This window comes from Notolabrus celidotus, chromosome 12 (assembly GCF_009762535.1).
Source record: "Notolabrus celidotus isolate fNotCel1 chromosome 12, fNotCel1.pri, whole genome shotgun sequence".
Taxonomy (NCBI): domain Eukaryota; kingdom Metazoa; phylum Chordata; class Actinopteri; order Labriformes; family Labridae; genus Notolabrus; species Notolabrus celidotus.
This window is the reverse complement of record NC_048283.1, coordinates 3,334,172-3,352,859: the sequence shown is the minus strand read 5'-3', so window position 1 is coordinate 3,352,859 and position 18,688 is coordinate 3,334,172. Positions and strand designations below refer to the sequence as shown.

General features: G+C 38.8%; 1 protein-coding gene across 3 annotated transcripts; it reads left to right on the top strand.

The window, feature by feature from the left end:
• The first annotated feature begins 8,250 nt into the window (after window positions 1-8,250).
• Window positions 8,251-17,082, top strand: LOC117822379 (homeodomain-interacting protein kinase 2-like). 3 transcript variants are annotated; one of them, XM_034697078.1, is made up of 15 exons: window positions 8,256-8,413; window positions 9,750-10,010; window positions 11,989-12,180; window positions 12,302-12,483; window positions 12,609-12,732; window positions 12,855-12,968; window positions 13,085-13,341; window positions 13,479-13,975; window positions 15,622-15,736; window positions 15,847-15,969; window positions 16,067-16,192; window positions 16,290-16,430; window positions 16,513-16,583; window positions 16,735-16,792; window positions 16,941-17,082. In XM_034697078.1, the coding sequence occupies exons 1-15, from the start codon at window positions 8,411-8,413 to the stop codon at window positions 17,026-17,028; spliced, it is 2,352 nt and encodes a 783-aa protein (XP_034552969.1). In that variant the 5' UTR covers window positions 8,256-8,410; the 3' UTR covers window positions 17,029-17,082. The 3 variants fall into 3 exon arrangements, with proteins under 3 accessions (XP_034552971.1, XP_034552970.1, XP_034552969.1); XM_034697079.1 differs by lacking the exon at window positions 16,067-16,192 and having other exon boundaries at window positions 8,253-8,413; XM_034697080.1 differs by lacking the exons at window positions 15,847-15,969; window positions 16,067-16,192 and having other exon boundaries at window positions 8,251-8,413.
• The last annotated feature ends 1,606 nt before the right edge of the window (window positions 17,083-18,688 follow it).

Below are 18,688 nucleotides of genomic sequence, written 5' to 3'. Positions count from 1 at the left end.
AAGTGAGAATCTCAATTTTGTCTCTAGAGACTTAGAAGAGAAAGCCTTGAGCAGTAAATTTTTCCTCTCCCATAGGAAAATAAATTGAGAGGAGATCTCAAAAGTGTTTCATTTATGTCTCCTAGACAACAATGCTTATGTCTCCTGTTTCTTATTCTTGCCTCCAGAAAAAAAGTTGCAAAAGTCTCAGCTTAGTCTCCCTTTCAGTTCAAAAGGAGATCTGGTCAGAATCTGAAATGATTCTCAGGTATTTCTCAAGTGTTGTGACTCCTTTTGAGCTCAGGTGGAGAAATCAGGGAGCTCTCTCAATTGTCTCAATCTAACCTCATCCATTTGTTTTTGTTAGACTCAGTTTTTGTGTCTCAAGTTGAGCTCAGATGGAGCAAAGAAAGAGCCTGAGCTCATCTTTTCATGAACATTTATAGTGCCCTGCAAAATTAAGATTTATATGTAATTGTCCACAAACTTACAATTCTCATTAAAATATTTGAACCACTTCAAGATCAGCTTTTTAGATGTGAAATGATCTCTTCTTTAACTTCATTATATGGTCATTTCTTTACAGTTTGAGAACAAAACAACTTCACAAAGATTTAATGGATTTTAGAGAAATTACAAAAGATAGAGATTTCATACAACAGGTCTGACAGACCATTTATTTAAAATATGGGCCGCAAAAGGGCTGACCAGATTTAGCCAGATTATTACAATTAAAGGAGTAGATTATTTTGGGCGCTAGTGGCCTAACGGTCTAAGGGCCCCACATACTGAGGCTACAGTCCTCTTCGCAGGGGTCGCCAGTTCGATTCCCGGCCGGTCGATCATTTACTGCATGTCTTCCCCCGCTCACCACACCCCACATTTCCTGTCTCTCTTCAGCTGTCCTGTCAAACAAAGGCAAAAAGGCCAAAAATTATTTTAAAAAAGAGAAGAAAATGAGCCATTAATGAGATCTCTCATTTTAGTCTCAAAAAAGACTCATGTCATGGTCTCAACTATTTCTCCTAGTGAATTTTAGGAGAAACTAATGAGAAACTAATGAGAACAATTTGAAACTTGAATGAGGCTGAAGTGAGAATCTCAATTTTGTCTCTAGAGACTTAGAAGAGAAAGCCTTGAGCAGTAAATTTTTCCTCTCCCATAGGAAAATAAATTGAGAGGAGATCTCAAAAGTGTTTCATTTATGTCTCCTAGACAACAATGCTTATGTCTCCTGTTTCTCATTCTTGCCTCCAGAAAAAAAGTTGCATAAAGTCTCAGCTTAGTCTCCCTTTCGGTTCAAAAGGAGATCTGGTCAAAATCTGAAATGATTCTCAGGTATTTCTCAATTTTTGTGACTCCTTTTGAGCTCAGGTGGAGAAATCAGGGAGCTCTCTCAATTGTCTCAGTCTAACCTCATCCATTTGTTTTTGTCAGACTCAGTTTTTGTGTCTCAAGTTGAGCTCAGATGGAACAAAGAAAGAGCCTGAGCTCATCTTTTCATGAACATTTATAGTGCCCTGCAAAATTAAGATTTCAATGTAATTGTCCACAAACTTACAATTATCATTAAAACATTGAACCACTTGCAAGATCAGATTTTTAGATGTGAAATGATCTCTTCTTTAACTTCATTATATGGTCATTTCTTTACAGTTTGAGAACAAAACCACTTCACAAAGATTTAATGGATTTTAGAGAAATTACAAAAGATAGAGATTTCATACCAGGTCTGACAGACCATTTATTTAAAATATGGGCCGCAAAAGGGCTGACCAGATTTAGCCAGATTATTACAATTAAAGGAGTAGATTATTTTGGGCGCTAGTGGTCTAGCGGTCTAAGCGCCCCACATACAGAGGCTACAGTCCTCGTCACAGAGTTCGCCAGTTCAATTCCCGCCTGGTTGACCATTTCCTGCATGTCTCCCCCGCTCACTACTCCCCACATTTCCTGACTCTCTTCAGCTGTCCTGTCAAATAAAGGCAAAAAAAAATAATTAGGAAATTAAATTAAATTCACCATTAATGAGATCTCTCATTTAAGTCTCACATAAGACTCATGTCATGGTCTCAACTATTTCTCCTAGTGAATTTTAGGAGAAACTAATGAGAAAAGAATGAGAACAATTTGAAACTTGAATGAGGCTGAAGTGAGAATCTCAATTTTGTCTCCGGAGACTTAGAAGAGAAAGCCTTGAGCAGTTAAATTTTTCCTCTGGGAGAAGGCGTTAAAAATGCTGGTGCATTTCCCAACAGCAGCATGAGTAACCTAGTTTATATACACTAAAAAGTTGTAAGCAGTCTTATCTCCACTAAATGAGTTTTATGACTTTAACTGCATGATATTAATATTACAGCCTACAAATATTTAAAATTAAATGTAAATATAAAGTGTGGTGCTTGTTTAATATACAGCTAGCCTTTACATGAGTCATTCTTTATCATAAACTGGAACTATCAGCATATTTAAAACATTTCTGGAACCCGTCCAAAACATTATATAATTAGTTTGCATTAATATATATATTTTTAAGGCTTGTTGTTAAAATCTCATGCAGGTCTATAAACATAGTGGGTTTTTTTTTTACTTCTTGGAAAGCAGTGGCTTTGGAGATGCAAGGTTTTTCCTTGACTGTGATGATATGTTGGTTACTTTTTGAATAACATCCTGCTGGCTTAGTTAGAAGTGGGTTATAACTACAGGCTGTATGAATAATGGATGTAGTCTCAGTGACGTCACCCATCTGTCTCTGAAGCGCAGTTTTGAAGCTTATCGGCGTCAGCAGCCATATTGGAAATGCTGAACACAACCAAACTTCTTTCAAACTAGTGTGACATAAAGAGGGGGGCTTTGAGCCTCCTAGCCAACAGCTACAGTGTTCCCGCCTGTCAATCAAGTCAGCTGTGTCTCTCATAAAGGAAAACTTGTAATCTTAATACCTTCGAAATTGCCGCGTTATGAAAAAGTTCACCCCCCGTACTGTGTGCCGATCAAGAAACGAGCTATCCAGACTACACTCACTTGAATGTGTGTGTATGTGGTTTCTAGTACTTCTCGAGACAGCCTCAAGTGGACACTCGAGGAACTGCAGTTTTTAACACTTCCACATTGGCTTCAATTCTCACGGCTGGAAGTTGCCGCTTGGTTATAACCACCTACATTTAAATATGGCTGCTGTGCATTCAAGTGTTTATCAATCAGACTTATTTATAAAGCACTTTTCATACAATGACATTGTAACACAAAGTGCTGTACAAGAAAAACAACTTAAAGTAGAATAAATTAAGAAAAAGATCCCAGCCCCAACCCCGACCCCAAACCCACCCCACAATCCTAAGGTTAACAATACAATATGCAACAAAAGTAATAAAAACAATAAAAATAAAAGAAATAAATACAAAAATCTAAATAATGTGCCGAACGAACTGAGGAAACGCTCTCATGTTATCTTAATGAGGAAACACTGGAGGTAAAATAAGATGTTAAAACTCAAAACAGGAAATTAAACTCACCAGTAAAATACATTTCTAAGATAATAAAAGACTAAAATATTAAACCATTAAAAGAAAATAAGATGCAAGACTTAAAATAAATAAATAAAGTAGAATAAAAGTGACTAAATTTGAAATAGATAATATATAAATAAATAGATAAAACTGTTAAGAATAAAAATAAAACTTAATTAAAAGCAAGATTAAAAAGGTAGGTCTTGAGTTTGCTTTTATACAACATGAGAAAGTTCATTCATTATTCAAAGATTTATATTACACACTTCAGGCCTTGTGGTCACGCCAGTTAGAATGAAATGATCTAAATGAGCCTCCAGATACAGTAAAAGTTCTGGACTCCAGCTGATACGGACGTACTGGACTTCAGCGGCAACAGCTTCTACTACTCGTCTCATCACTATCACCGCTCTCTCTTACTCCCCTCTATCTGTCTTTCCAGACCCAACTCGGTCGAGGCATGATGGCTGTCTAACATGAGTCTGGTTCTGCTCGAGGTTTCTGCCTGTTAAAAGGAGGTTTTTCCTCTCCACTGTAACTAGCTTAATACTGCGATGAGCAATGCTCATGATGGATTAAGGTGGGGTCAGACTGAGTCTTACCCTGTCTTGAAGTTGGGTCTCTGTTCATAATTTGACATAGAGTGGTCTAGACCTCCTATGTTTGTAAAAGCGTCCTGAGATAACGTTTGTTGTGATTTGGCGCTATACAAATAAAGATTGATTGATTGATAAAAGCAATTAGCGCCAGGATTGAGAGAACTGATTGGTGTTCAGTGAGGGCCTGTGTCCACCAGCAGCGTTCTTGTACTGGAAGCATCTACTTTGTGCAAAAAAATCTGAATGCATTTTCATTACCAGTGTCATTTCATGTAAAGGCAACATTTGCAAACTCAATGAAAACACCTGAGTGTGATTAAACAGATGAATAGAAGGAAAATAAATCCTATATTTATCAAATATAATACATTACATTCACATACATGTGGCACACTTAAAGAGAGCTGACTCAGTTAACACTGCAAACCACCAACACGTTCCCTGCCTCAGTTAGTGAGTGATCACACATGTTTATATAGCTAGCATTTCACTGTGAGTGTGTGTGTGTGTAGGTGTGTGTGCAGGCGTTCTTAGATTTGTGTGCTGATGAGCAGTGAGTGTGTGTGCATCAGTATTTATGAGTGTGTGTCATAAAATATGTAAAAGGCTAAAGTAGGGCAGCGGTTCACAGCACCATGGGGGCTTGTGGGGTGACGGAGCCGTGCAAAGACACCTCCCTCTCCTCTCCACTCTGCCTTCCTCTTTGTTGTTCATCTTCCTCTTCTTCCATCCATGCCTCCTCTCCTCTAATGACTCCTTGTCTGTCTCCTAACCATCAGGGCTGTTATTTCCTCACTAACTCCTTCACTGGTAAAGTGAGCACAATCATGTTTTGTGATTATAATGCTGCTCAGAGCTGGAATGTGGCGATTTGGCAAATTTAGAAGTGAGGAATGATAACATTTCTGGTGCGTTACTTTACAAGCAAGGTAACAGAGTTCTCCACATTTACAGGGTCATCTATGAATTCATTTAACTGACAGTAAAGCCATGATAATGACCAACAAACATGTCCAGAAAGCGAAGGGTGAAGTAAGAATAAAAATGAAACCCAGGAAAAGGAGGGAACTAAGTGTTTGCAGTTTTAAAGGTTTACAAAAATAAGGAAAAACAAACAACTTAAAACAAGCTTCAGTTGAAAAACACGAACAAAAGAGAAGCTGATCTTTCATAACCATAATCCAAACACTATTAACTTAAACTACAACAAGAAATAAACTCTAAGGCCTCAGAGAAACACCCTCCTTACAATGAAAGAGCATCACTAGTTCTGTCACGATGGGTAAAAGGTGGAAGGAGGACCCAAGTGCAGATTAAAAAAAAAAGATTTAATTTACAAAAGCAATAAACAAAAACTTATTTAACTCAAAATCCATGAAATAACAAAAACACTGGGGATGCCTTGACATAACATCACACAACACACAATGAACTCACATAGAAGGAATGAAACAGAGGCTGTTTTTGAAACTGTCCACTATACCAGCAGTATGTACTGATTTGGCAAAAATTCAGTATGTAGTATGTGAACAAGAGCAAAATCTGCAGCATGCCAAAACCTGGATGTCTACTGATTCGGGAAAATTCCACAGTATGCATCAGACCAGTCTCCCTCACGAACTGTTTCCCGCAATGCACAGCGCTAACGTTCTGCCTCTACTTCTTTTTTTGATGGGGGAAATTCAGTTTTTTTAATCATAAGTGATGCTAAAGAAGCAGTTTATCTATCAGCTTGGTCGTTTTTTACTTCCGCTTTCCGAAACCGGAAATCCAGCGACGCCTGACCCAGCATCCTGCAGAACAGATCCAACAGAACAGTCAGACTACCTTCAAACACAGTATGAAGTACGTACTGCATACTACACATCTAGGAAGTATGTAGCAGGACGTTTCAGAAACAGCCAGAGACTATAAACACACAGGCTGTTTTCGAAATGGCCTGCTACATACTACTTACTAATGTAGTAGACAGTACGTACTGCCTACTACATACTGCGTTTGAATTTAGTATGTAGTATGACTGTTCTGTTGGATTTGTTATGCAAGCCTCCAGGCTCACAATTTTCTTGAGTGGTTGGGTCCATGACCTGGGTATCAAGGTGCTCAACAACGATTGTCGTTATGTTTTCACCAGGGTGAGTATTTTTCAATTAAAGGGGACATATCACGCTTTTTTCATCAATATATATTGGTCTAAGAGGTCCCCAAAACATGTCTTTAAAGTTTATGCTCAAAAAAACACTTTGAAATCCGATTTTGGTTTGCCTGAAAAGTCCTCTTCTTCAGTCCTCATCAGAACACTCTGTTTTCCCTCTGACCACGCCCCCTCCGGAAGTGGATGTGCCTCGGCACTCCAGCACGTTGATCTAATGTTTACATGTTGGCTGAATATACACGGCTGCTCAGAGACCGCGTTACTTCAACCCTCTGAATCTGATCCTGACGGAGAGGCGCCTGTAGCAGGACCTTTCTGAACGATTGGTCATAGATTTAGTGTTTCTTGTTGTTTTATTTATCAGTATGTAGACGTGTGTCTTGGTACACAGCAACGAACATGTAGCTATGTGGCTATGCTAACTAGCGCTAGCACTTATCCATGATAAATACAAATCATCCACTAGATCTTCAAATCTGCAGACATGGGGAGTAAAACCGACCTCTGCCAGAAAGGCAGCGGAACCTTTTCTGAAGGATTGGTCACAGATTTAGTGTTTCCTGTTGTTTTATTTATCAGTATGTCGACCTGTGTCTTGGTACACAGCTACAGCTATGAACATGTAGCTATGTAGCTATGCTAACTAGCGCTAGCACTTATCCATGATAAATAAAAATCATCCACTAGATCTTCAAATCTGCAGACGTGGGGAGTAAAACCGACCTTTGTGTTTATTAAGACAGCCTACAACTAGCATGCCTCCCTCCTAAGCTCCTTGTTAGCACACATTTGTGCAGGTAATGAAAAACGGAGGAGGGATTCAGTATTATTTTATACAGTCTATGGGCTGAACAAGCTCCGAGCTCTGACTCCGGGACAGACCGGATATTGTTGTTACGTAACAAAAACACAGAAGTCTGAAACGGCTCGTTTCACACACATTTACAGAAAGGTGGAGAAATCAGAACAGGGGCAGAATGGATTTTTTTCATTCTCGGGGGGTTTGTAGACATGCCAGGGAAACATATTTCAGGTAAAGAACCATTAGAACGTCAATTTTGCATGATATGTCACCTTTAATTTCCATATGAATTGTCCTCCTCGCCACAATGCTATCAACACTAACGTTTGTTTACTTAGCGCAGGTTAACCACTCTAAACGCTCCAGTCAATGGTAGATTGCAGCAAGTAAAATAATAACTTACATCAGCTATCAGGCTAACATTACCAATTACTACCTATTGTTTGTCGTTAATGGTTAAAAACTCCAGCAGAACAAAGATGGGAAAAATGTAACATTACAATGTATGGAAGGAGTTAGCTCCTTAAACATAGACATATATACAGCATACATATATTACTTTAACTTACCCTGGACAAAGTGGTCACCACACACACGGGCAGAATCCGACTCTGCTCCTCCTGACCATAAACGAAGGTTTGCTATCCATTGTTTCCTGGTTTTCAGAGAGTTTTTAACATTTTCCCCCTTGAGAACCACGACCTTTAGGATATGATAAACACTTGTCGACTTCTCTCTGTTTGATCGGTTAGGGAAACCGTAAAAAATGCAAACTGTAGGCATTTCTCTGTATTTAGACTGCTGCTAACCACTTCCTCATCTGCATTTCGTGCCACTGCCAAGCAACAGAAATGACGTCATATGCAAACAACCTATAGTGCAGGATACAGGGTTTTTAAAGCTAAATGCACCATCCCTCACACAGAGCAGAAATTCCTTGTCCGTTTACTCATTTAAACCTGTGTAAAGTGATTGTGGTGCACTTCTTTAAATTAAAGGATGGCAGTTTTCTAAACATCTACATCTACAAACTTTAAGTTTTAAGATCCTTTAAAGGTGGATTTTATGAACATGGTGGTTTGCATGACAGTATTTAAAAAACAACAACCAACAGGTTGCTGTTCAGAAGCCCATTTCAGTCAACAGCCTGATTGTTATTGTTTGAAAATAGAGAATGTCGGTATGACATTACAGGCTCCATTATGATGCGTTACAATGAGAACTCTGAAGGGTAGAGGATACATGATCAGGTTGTTCATTTTAACTCTGACTTCTTCAGAGTTAGCAGCAGCGAGAGGATCAAGATCAACAATGAGGACCAAGATTTTCAAGATTTGATTTCACACCACAAGTTTCAACTTACAACATGGTAAGATGATCAAGTTTCAGCCTAAATTAGGCACAAATTGCGATCTGCAAGAAAAATGAGCTCAAGCGTTTGTAAAAAACCCAACAAATCTTGCTTTAGTTTGCATGTAATTTAATCCCACTTTTGTACACTTAAAGTAATTGTATCTACTTACTTTTTACTGATTAATTTGACTTTATTGAGAGACAAATTCTGACAGTTGTCTCCCATCAGAGCAGCTTAATTTGCAGCTCGAAATTCAGAAAAGATACAAAGATGTAAACATTTTAATTAAAGCTGCAAGCTTACAAGTCGTTACTGTGCTGCAGGAACAACCAACATGATCTTAATGACCTGGGCTCAAACTGTGAGCATACTCATGCAGTTTGAAGCACAGCATACGTTGTAGTACTGCTTTTGACCAGAAGACAAGGACATGACTTTAACCCTCAAAGACAGACAGCCGGCGGCTACTTGTTCTTAAATGTTTGATAACTTTTGAACCGCTAATCCTATCAGCAAGCTGTAAAAACTAAGTTACAGCAGACATATTCAGCTTTCTATTGATACCACATTTGTCTCAGTCAGCATATTAAAAAATAAACTCAGGAGAGTCTGGCGCCCCAAAAATGGTCTAGGTTAAGGGTTAATGAGGTTATCATCTGAAGAAACGTTTGTGACAGATCATACTATAAGCTGTTATGATGGGACGCATGTTAAAGATAGCTTATGAGAGGAAATACTTCATGTGTCTGATATGTGTTGGTTGTATCTGCAGCACAGTAACGACTTGTACGCAAGCAGGCAGTGGTTGCAGGTGTGCGAGGGCCTGTTGAACGCTGTTTGCAGCTTTAGTTTGTTTTGTATTTCTGCAGCCAAATTCAATCTGGTCTTAACAGGATAACACATGATTGATCAAATACATTTAGGTAACTAGATATGTGGCGTAAGCTTGATTCGTTAATTTACTTAAAGTGAAAGAAATCAATCAAAATGTGCATTTAATGTAACCGTAAATTAGATTTAGCGAATTGGGTCTAACTCTTGAGCAGAGATTTATCTAAACACAAGAGAGGAAGTGAGAGGACTCACTCAGCTGTGATTAGAGGAAACGTTTCCATTTATTAATGTGTCTAAAACTGAAATTTGACACCTTTTTAATTGATTTTCGTTTTGGGTAGATCTGAAGTTAGATTTTTTCTGCCCCAAATATCAACAAGATATAAAAACATTCAACCCTGAGATAATTCAGGGACATTAATATCTGCTGACAATGATCCTTTATAAAATGCTTGTTTTTTTTTAGCAGAGTTTGACTAACACAACATTTTGTGTATCTCATTTCTTTCCTCTCCAGGATACATACAGAGACCAACCACAGTCTCTAACATCATCTGGAGACAGGGACACCAACCTGTCTTCATCCCCTTCTTCAGACGACGAAACAAAGGCCATCCTGGATGTCATCTCCTCCCCGTCATCTGACTACCTGGTTCGCTCGTATGTGGGAGAGGGATGTTTTGGAAGAGTTGCAAAATGTTTAAAGACAGCCACCAATGAGACGGTGGCCGTGAAGGTCATGAAACACAAAGATTTCACACTTCAGGCTGAGAACGAGGTACGGCAATAACATTCGATAACATTCAATGTAATAATAATAATAAGTGTCTGAGGGCAAAACATATATATTTCCTATGTCTGACTGTAAAAGTTATTTAACAATGCAACTTTAAAAAAGAGGAGAAAAAGTAAGAAGGTTTTTTATGTAGAAAATATATTTGACTTCTTCTATTTTAACTCGTTCAACTTAAAGCTCCTGTGCGACGTTTTTAACTGGTTGTGAATAAGATTGAAATTGATGGTGATGCCTCTTTATGACCTAAAAAAACAAAGAGATCCACCAGCTGCATGTTTACAAACGTTGCATTGGAATTTTGAATGCCTGTAAGCGCTGAGAGGGGGTAGGTGTCAGAGCAAACGATCAACAGCACTCCAAAGAAACCGCCTTTTTACACATTTTAAATCAGGAATATTCACAGTTAGTGGTATATTTAACATTTAAAAGAAAGCTGAATGAGATTTTATGTCAGAAAATACTTCCTTGGCATAACAGCAGAGACACAACTTGTCCATAGGGGGCGCCAAAATCAACGCAAACCAAGAGTTCCTCTCAGGAGCTTTAAAATAATCAGGGCTGAAACTTTTCCTGTAATTAGAATAAGTAAATAACTAAATTCAACTTAGAAATCAAAGCATTTCTAATGCTATATCTAAATCATGTGATTGGCAGTCAACACTTTGACTTCCAATTAGAACATTTCAGCTTTAAAAGCTGAGTTTTATTTTATTTTTGACTTATTCTGGCAGAAATCAGCTCCCATACACAACCAATGAAAGAGCTGATTATCCTCTCAATTAACCCTCCTGTTATGTTGCGGGTCAAATTGACCCATTTAAAAAAAAAAATTAAAGTATTTTTCGCTATGCAACTTCTTCTGCTTGGCTTAATTAGCTTGAACAACATACACAATGAAAATGGTTCATTTCACACATTTGCAAACCTCCCCTGCATGCTTTTATTACATTGATACTGTTAGTGGGTCAGTTTGACCCGGCAGTCAAAGTAGAGGCTAAAAGGGGTCAGAGGTGTCAAATATTGAATGTTTCTTTGCAACTATGTGACATATTTCACCCCAATCACTTTCCAATGTACATAAAAAAAAAGTTTTAACATCCCCAACTGAATTATCCTCATTGAACTATGATCTGTGAGAATTAAAGAATATTGATTTAAATGGTTAGTAATGGAGTTAAAGGCCCTGTGAGGAGTTTTTAACTGGCTGAGAAACAGACTGAAACTGATACTGATGCCTCTTTATGACCCTCAAAAGCAAACAAGACCATCTACAACAACACTGATACCTTCTCTGTTCTCATTTTAATGTCTAAAACTGCTCTGAGGGGGTAGGTGTCAGAACAGATGATTGACATCTCGCTTTAGAAACACCCTTTTTTGGCTGTTTTCATTGCAAATAATCACATTGTAAGATAAGTCTAAATGTTAAAAGACAACAGGATGAGGTTAATGCCTGAAGACAATTATTTTGCATGTACAGGACAAGAGATAAGAGGTATCACTTTGTCCACAAGGGGGCGCCAGAATCGATACAAGCTAAAAGTTCCTCACAGCAGCTTTAATAATGATATTTTAATTGGGATTTTTTGGGGTTCTGACACTTTTGGATCATCAAATATGCCCCGGGTCAAGTTGACCCAGGATCATTATTGCTGTGCCTAAGAAAGGAACATAACAGGAGGGTTAATGATGATCTTTAAGTAACTGCAAGACGTAAACACCCTTAGACTTTGATCATAAACATTAGCTTTGTGCTGAAACCAAGGTGCTTCTTATCCTCCCACTGTTAAACTTACAGTTTTCATGATCTAACTATGTTTTTGCACCTTTCTGAGGCGGTGTTCTGACAGCAGCCGTACAAACATCTTTTTCTTATTTCCTTTTTAAATATTTGTTCTCATGTTTGTACGATTGTCTACCAGTCGTTCGGTCTCCTTAACCTCTCACATCTCTCCCTCAGGTGGAAATCCTTAAAAAGCTGAGAGCTTTCGACCCGGACCGATACAACTTTGTCAAATTCTACGACTCCTTTGTCGACAGCGGAAACATCTGTCTGGAGTTTGAATATCTCGATGTGAGTTTGTGGCATTACTTGGAGAAGAAACCTGCATACACTCTCACCGTGAAAGAAATCCGGCCAGTCTTGTACCAGGTATGTTCAGTATCTTTTATCACCGTCAAACAAACTGAACTTTTGGGGTGAAGCATGCGAGTGCAGCTTTAAGTATCAAGTGAAGCAGTGACTGACTATCTTGCATGTTTCATATCTTTAGATGGGAATAACTCTACAACTTTTGAAGAACCAAGGACTAGCGCACTCAGACTTAAAGCCGGACAACATCATGTTGGTGGACCACATTAACCAGCCAATGAGGATAAAGATGATTGACTTTGGATTAGCATGTTACTTTACAGAGACAAAGTGTGGAACATACATGCAGCCAAGACATTACAGGTGAGTAAATGGAAACATGCCAGAAGTCCAGATTTACAATTTCTGTCATCTCCTTAAAGTCCTTTTTTTTAGACTTCCTTTGAAGCAAAACATACATGATTTAAATGTTGTTACTTTTCTTAAAGGGCTCCAGAGGTCATCCTGGGATCTCCCTTCACAGCAGCCATCGACATGTGGTCTTTGGGTTGCATCGCCGCAGAGCTGTACCTGGGTCATGTACTTTATCCTGGAACATGCGAGTACGACATGGTATGTTCATCAGAGGACAATTGCCTCCAAATTGAGCTTTTTTCTAAGCAATTTAACTCTCTTCAAGTCAAATCAGGAAGTGTTAGAAGTGAGTGAAAAGATTGACTGTGTTGCTCCAACAGATACGACAAATTCTGCAGACTCAGGGTCAGTTCCCCTTTCGAACTCTCAACGCCGGATTAAAAACAAGAACCTTTTTCAAGAGGTGGAAGAAGGGCCGCCGATGGAGATTAAAGGTATGGACTTTCACCTGCATTGTCCTCTTTTATATCTCTGTCCTTTACATTCATGTTTTCATCCCATGCTGCTCTTTGTGTTCAAATGAATCTAACTGAACATCATTTCTCTTTAGTCGTTGTTTGAATGTGGATACAGCAGCTTTTCTGATACCCAATATAAGTCCCTGGATGACCTGAAGAAAGTTAGACCAGCTCATCACCTTACAGAAGAGGACACCGCCGCAGAGATGAAGGACCGAGACAGCTTTGTGGAGCTACTGAAGAGGATGCTTCATTTGGACATCGACAAACGGATAACACCCAGCGAGCTCCTCGAGGATCCGTTCATCACCATGACGGACATTGCACAGAGCTTCCCTGACAGCTTTTAGTAAGTCCATGATGAACATTTCTAGTCTTTTTTATTGTGATTAAAGTCATTTGCTTTTTTGACAATCTTATCCCCAAAGGATTGATAGTTATCCACATTTCTGAACTCCTGATCTAATGATTGTTTATTCCCTGCAGTGTAAAATCGGGTTGTGAAATGATGAAGGTCTGCCAAGACTCAAAGGTTCAGCAAGACCAGCAGCTGTGCTTGAACCAGCAGCCTTCCACCAGCACCGCCAGCCCCGTCCAGCAGGACAACTCCTCCCATGTTACCCCAGCTTGGCAGAGTCCCGTAGAACACCCCGTCATACTGACGATCGCATCTTCCGTCTCCAGCAGCCTTTCCATAGACGAGCCCCAAAAATCATCCCAACAGCCGGAGACCGGTTTCACTTTTTCCAGGAAGAGAACCCAGCTGGATACGGATTCACCCATGCACTTTGACGGGGCTCCATCTCCTCACAGAGGTGGTCTCAGACGAGGACTAAGACAGACGAAAACTACAACTGATGATCCCACCAGCCTTGCAGAACAAGCAACAGTGCAAAAAAGGAAAAGAGACATTTTAGAAGAAGATGGAAGCAGAAGTCCAGACGACCAATCAGAACACAGGAAGAGGAAGAGGAGGAGAGCAGGTAAGCTAATGAGGACGTAAGACTGCTTTGTCTCAAACTTTAAATCATCTGTTACTGAGAAAAGAAGTGACAACAGTGTTGAGTTAAAGATGAAAAAGCAACACAGACAACTTTTTAAACTAGCGAAGGTGTGATTTAAAATTCAACATTAAGCATTCATGCACTTTTGCATGACCTTACTGCAGATGCAATGAGCCATAACTAGTTACAACATCCAGACATCCATCTTCTGCCAAAGACAACATATAAACACTCACTTAGTGGTGTATTTAAGCTACGTTTGAACCTACACACTGCAGCTGGTGCAACAACCTGCAGTTCAGATCAGCAGATGGTATCTTTAATTCTCATGTAACTGATGATGTAATGTTTTATCAGCGCTAAATCCAGAGCGCTGGTGTTATAAGAGTCTTTGAACCCAGAAGCTCGTCAGCATATTGGCACAGGTTCCTTCATCCTTAAGTCTGCATGTTTCTTTATTATGTGCTTTCTGTAAGATGTGTGGAATGAGACCTCCATCAGGCAAACATTTGGCAAAGATAGGCAGAACAACTTAAAGCTGGGGTTGGTAATCAGATTTAGATACACTTTTTGTTATACTGGTTAAAATGATCTTTATGTCCCGATAGCAATCAATACATAATGTGTTCTTAAAAAAGAGCAAGAAAGAAAGCTGCTATCTAGAGCCAGAGTCAACCTGGGAAAACACCAACCAATCCCTGCCATCAGGAGCCAAATGATGAAACCAATCAAATCCTGTCCTGCCGTTCTGCCCGCCTCCTGCAAAACGTACATTTCCTGTTTGTTTGTGTTTTTAACTTTCACTTTGAGAATGTTTTGGTGAGGACCAGTTTTGAATCAGTCCCCATCATTTGGTCCCGAATCAGTGGCACTCCTGCATTTGAGCAGGGGCGTGGTTTTGGGGGAGCCCTGAGGGGAGGGGGGGAGGGGTTAGACGGAGTCCTGAGGAAATGCTACATTCAAATTCATGCTAGTTTTCCGTGTCTACCAACCCTAGCTTTAAACCTTAGCTTTTTAAGCCACACCCTTTTTAAGCCTGTCTTTGCAAAATGTTTGCCTGATGAAGGTCTGTTACCCAAATGTTGCAATTAAAATTTTTATTTGCAAGTTGGAGAGTGTGCGTGATTCTTGCAACTCTAATATTTTTACACCTGACAATTATTTTTAATTTGGCTCTTAAAATGAGAAGAAAATAGATTCTCTATTATTCAAGGTTTTTTTTTTATTGTCATTATTATTATCTTTATATACAAAACAAATTCCTCCAAATCTTTAATAAGAGAACCGAGGTGGATCATTTAGACTTCAGATGCTTTAGAGTTATTATGCAGCACATAGAAGAGGTGGTAGGTTTGAGGTAGTTAAATTGACGGTCAACTCAGTTAAGGAGAAGATGTGCGACCGAGTTCTTTAATTTGAAAACAGATTTTGATAAATGGTTTGTTTTGATGCTTCAAATTATCAGAGGATATCGTTTCATTGGTTGAAATGATCTTGCAATCAGGGAGAGTCTAACTCCATCAACATCACATTTTCCAACTTTTTTCTTCTTGTGAACACGCCCCTTTACTTCCTAAAATTAAGTTTTGCTATAACATCATATTTCTTATTTTTTGATGTTTCAGACTCACCAGAAAACACAGAAGACGCATCAGTCAACGCCTCACCAGACACAGACCAAACCAAACCAAACAGGAAGAGGACATGGGACACTTTTATAGCTGCACACAGCAGACACAGGTAGGTGTTATCAGACACACCTGCATTAACTTATACTACAATATTACATGAAATTATTACATCTTTCAAACTCAAAGTTCAAGAGATTAATACATTGTTATCGTACACAGGGAACCAGACAATCCGCCAGTGAGAAAGAAAAGGAGGCTTACCTATGACCTGGAGGAGGCTGAAATTAAACCAACCGGGGAGAGGACATGGGATGCTTTTATAGCTGCACACAGCAGACACTGGTAGGTGTTATAAGACTTTCCTGCATTAACTTATACTACAATATTACATCTTTCAAACTCCAAGTTCAAGAGATTAATGCATTTTTATTGTACACAGGGAACCAGAAAACAATTCACCAGACATGAAGAAGATGAAGCTTACCTGTGACCTGGAGGAGGCTGAGATTAAACCAAACAGGAAGAGGACATGGGATACTTTTGTAGCAGCACACAGCGGACACAGGTAGGTGTTATCAGACTTTGCTGCGTTAACTTATACTACAATATTACATCTTTCAAACTCCAAGTTCAAGAGATTAATACATTTTTATTGTACACAGGGAACAAGACAATAATTCACCTGTGAGGAAGAAGAGGAGACTTACCTGTGACCTGGAGGAGGCTTTACCCAGTGAGGCAGACATTAAACCACAAAGGAAGAGGACCTGGGAAACTTACAAAGCCTCACATACAGGATTAAAGTTGGTGTTTTGTTCACTTTTTTAAAGAAGTTTAATTGAGCTGTAAAGTTCTGTGAATTTAAACCAGGGTTGCTTCTTGCAGAAAGTTTACAAGTGATTCACCAAAGAAGAAAAAAATTAAGATGAACCAGGAGGAGGAGGAGACACATAGAAGTAAGCTCATCTTGGACTCCTATACAAACAGTGCTAAGTATAGCAGCATGTAAACGACACTGTTTTGGTTGAGGTTTGGTGAAACTGCTTGTTATTGTATGATGTTTAAAATCCAAAATGTGACTTAATTATCTTCATTTGTTGCCAACAGATCCCCTTAATAAGTCTCCTGAGGCTGTGCCCAAGAAGAGATCTCGTAAGAGAAACATGTACGTGTTACATCCTTCCTTTTTTTTCATTTAACTTTAATGCTGCTGTAAAATAAATCAAATCAACATTTGATCTGTGCAGAAGAATAAGAAGGTAAAGAATAAGGAGGTATCAGCTCCATAACTTTGTGTTTGTTTGTGGTTACAGAAAGGAAGAAACAAGCACTGAAAAGTCCCCACCTATGACCAGGTCCATGAGAAAAAAAAAAGCCCCTGATAAAGACTGGGAAACATGAAGGGGAAGGTAAGTAGGGAGGTATGCTCATCACCAGCTGACATGGCACTAAACAGAAGTCAAGAAAAGTTTTAAACCCCCAAAAAGACTAGTTTTGATTTTTAGCCCACTCGACACTCAGATATCTCTGGAAGGGAGTTCCCTCTTGTGTGATCCTTCCCAAGGTTTCTTCCAGTTCTCTCCCGTTAAAGGGTCAGCCTGGGAGTTTTTTCCTCGCCCGCTCGAGGGAGGTGTCGTCTTCACGTGGGCTTTAGATTATCATTATTGTTTTTTAATGTAAATACAGAAACACACACAGAAATGCATAAAATAAAGAAATACATAAAATGAAAAAAAAATGAAAAAAATACATAAATAAAGAATTAATCTTAAAAAAGATCATTTTGGATTTGTTGTTCTTTCATTTCATGTCTCTTGCTACAGTTTATTTCTCAATCTCAATTGTGTCCATGATATGTGAAAATGGAACACCAATTTACAGTTTTTTACTAGGGGGGCAACAAAACACAAAATCTGCACCACTATAAGCACAATGTCAGCCTCACACTTTTTGATTAGCAAAACACTAAACACACTTTTATACATTAGACACAGAAGTATATCACTTACCTTGAAATTCCAAAGCACTGACTGTCACATGACCACACCTATGAGCCAATTGGTTTAACACAACCATCAGGTGCACAAACACATTATTGCTTAAGTGTAGAAACACCAATTCACCTGCAACTGGATCCAGTATTTCATGTTTGTCTGATATTTGCTGAGTTTACAGTGTTATGCACACTACTGTACGTATTAGCATGAAAACTGGGACCTGTTTTGTTGTGCTTCTCCATGTTGACATGTTGACTGATTTATAGAGAGAAATAAATGATATTCTCATCAGTCTGCAGCGTTGGTCTTGTGTAGTGTTTGGTGAATTTATTGTAAATGCACTTTCTCTCTGTGTACTTCACTTACAGTTCTCTTATCACTGAGAAGTAGAATTGCTGAAAGTGTTTTAAGTTAGCAGCAGCAGTGTGTAACTGGTTCAAACAGAATTCATTCATATGGTAACCAAATAGAGTTTTGATAAATTAGTGTATAATTTTTACAAGAGTGTTTCATTTAGCAAAGGATCTGAGGTGTGTAGTGTTTTGACAAAATGAGCCCTGTTTTCAAAATCATGTTTAAGCAATTGTAAAAAAAAAACTGTAATCAGATGAGTTAATTATTTTAAAGAAAAATTACAAAGAAGTAATGATAAAAATAAAATAACTCTTCACAGAGTTAATGAAGGCTGTACAACTCTGGACGAGAGCTAGATGAACAAGAAAAGCCTCTGTAAACTTGTAATACTAGTAAAACTTACTTAGTGTCAAGGTGGTATAAGATAAGATAAGATAGTCCTTTATTCCTCCCACAACGGGGAAATTCATGGAGGTACAGCAGCAAACAAAAAGGTGTACAGTACAATAATTTCAACGAGACTATATATAGAAAAGAAAATGTCCATCAGAGACGACAGCTTGGCCATAATTCTCCTGTCAGCCACCATACAACGTCAGAAGATGAATTCCATTCATGGGTTTCACGTGAGATCACACAGCATTTGCAGCATCACCTTTGGGACTGACCTGGGAACGGACGTCAACAAGTGCTATCCTATTACACAGCAT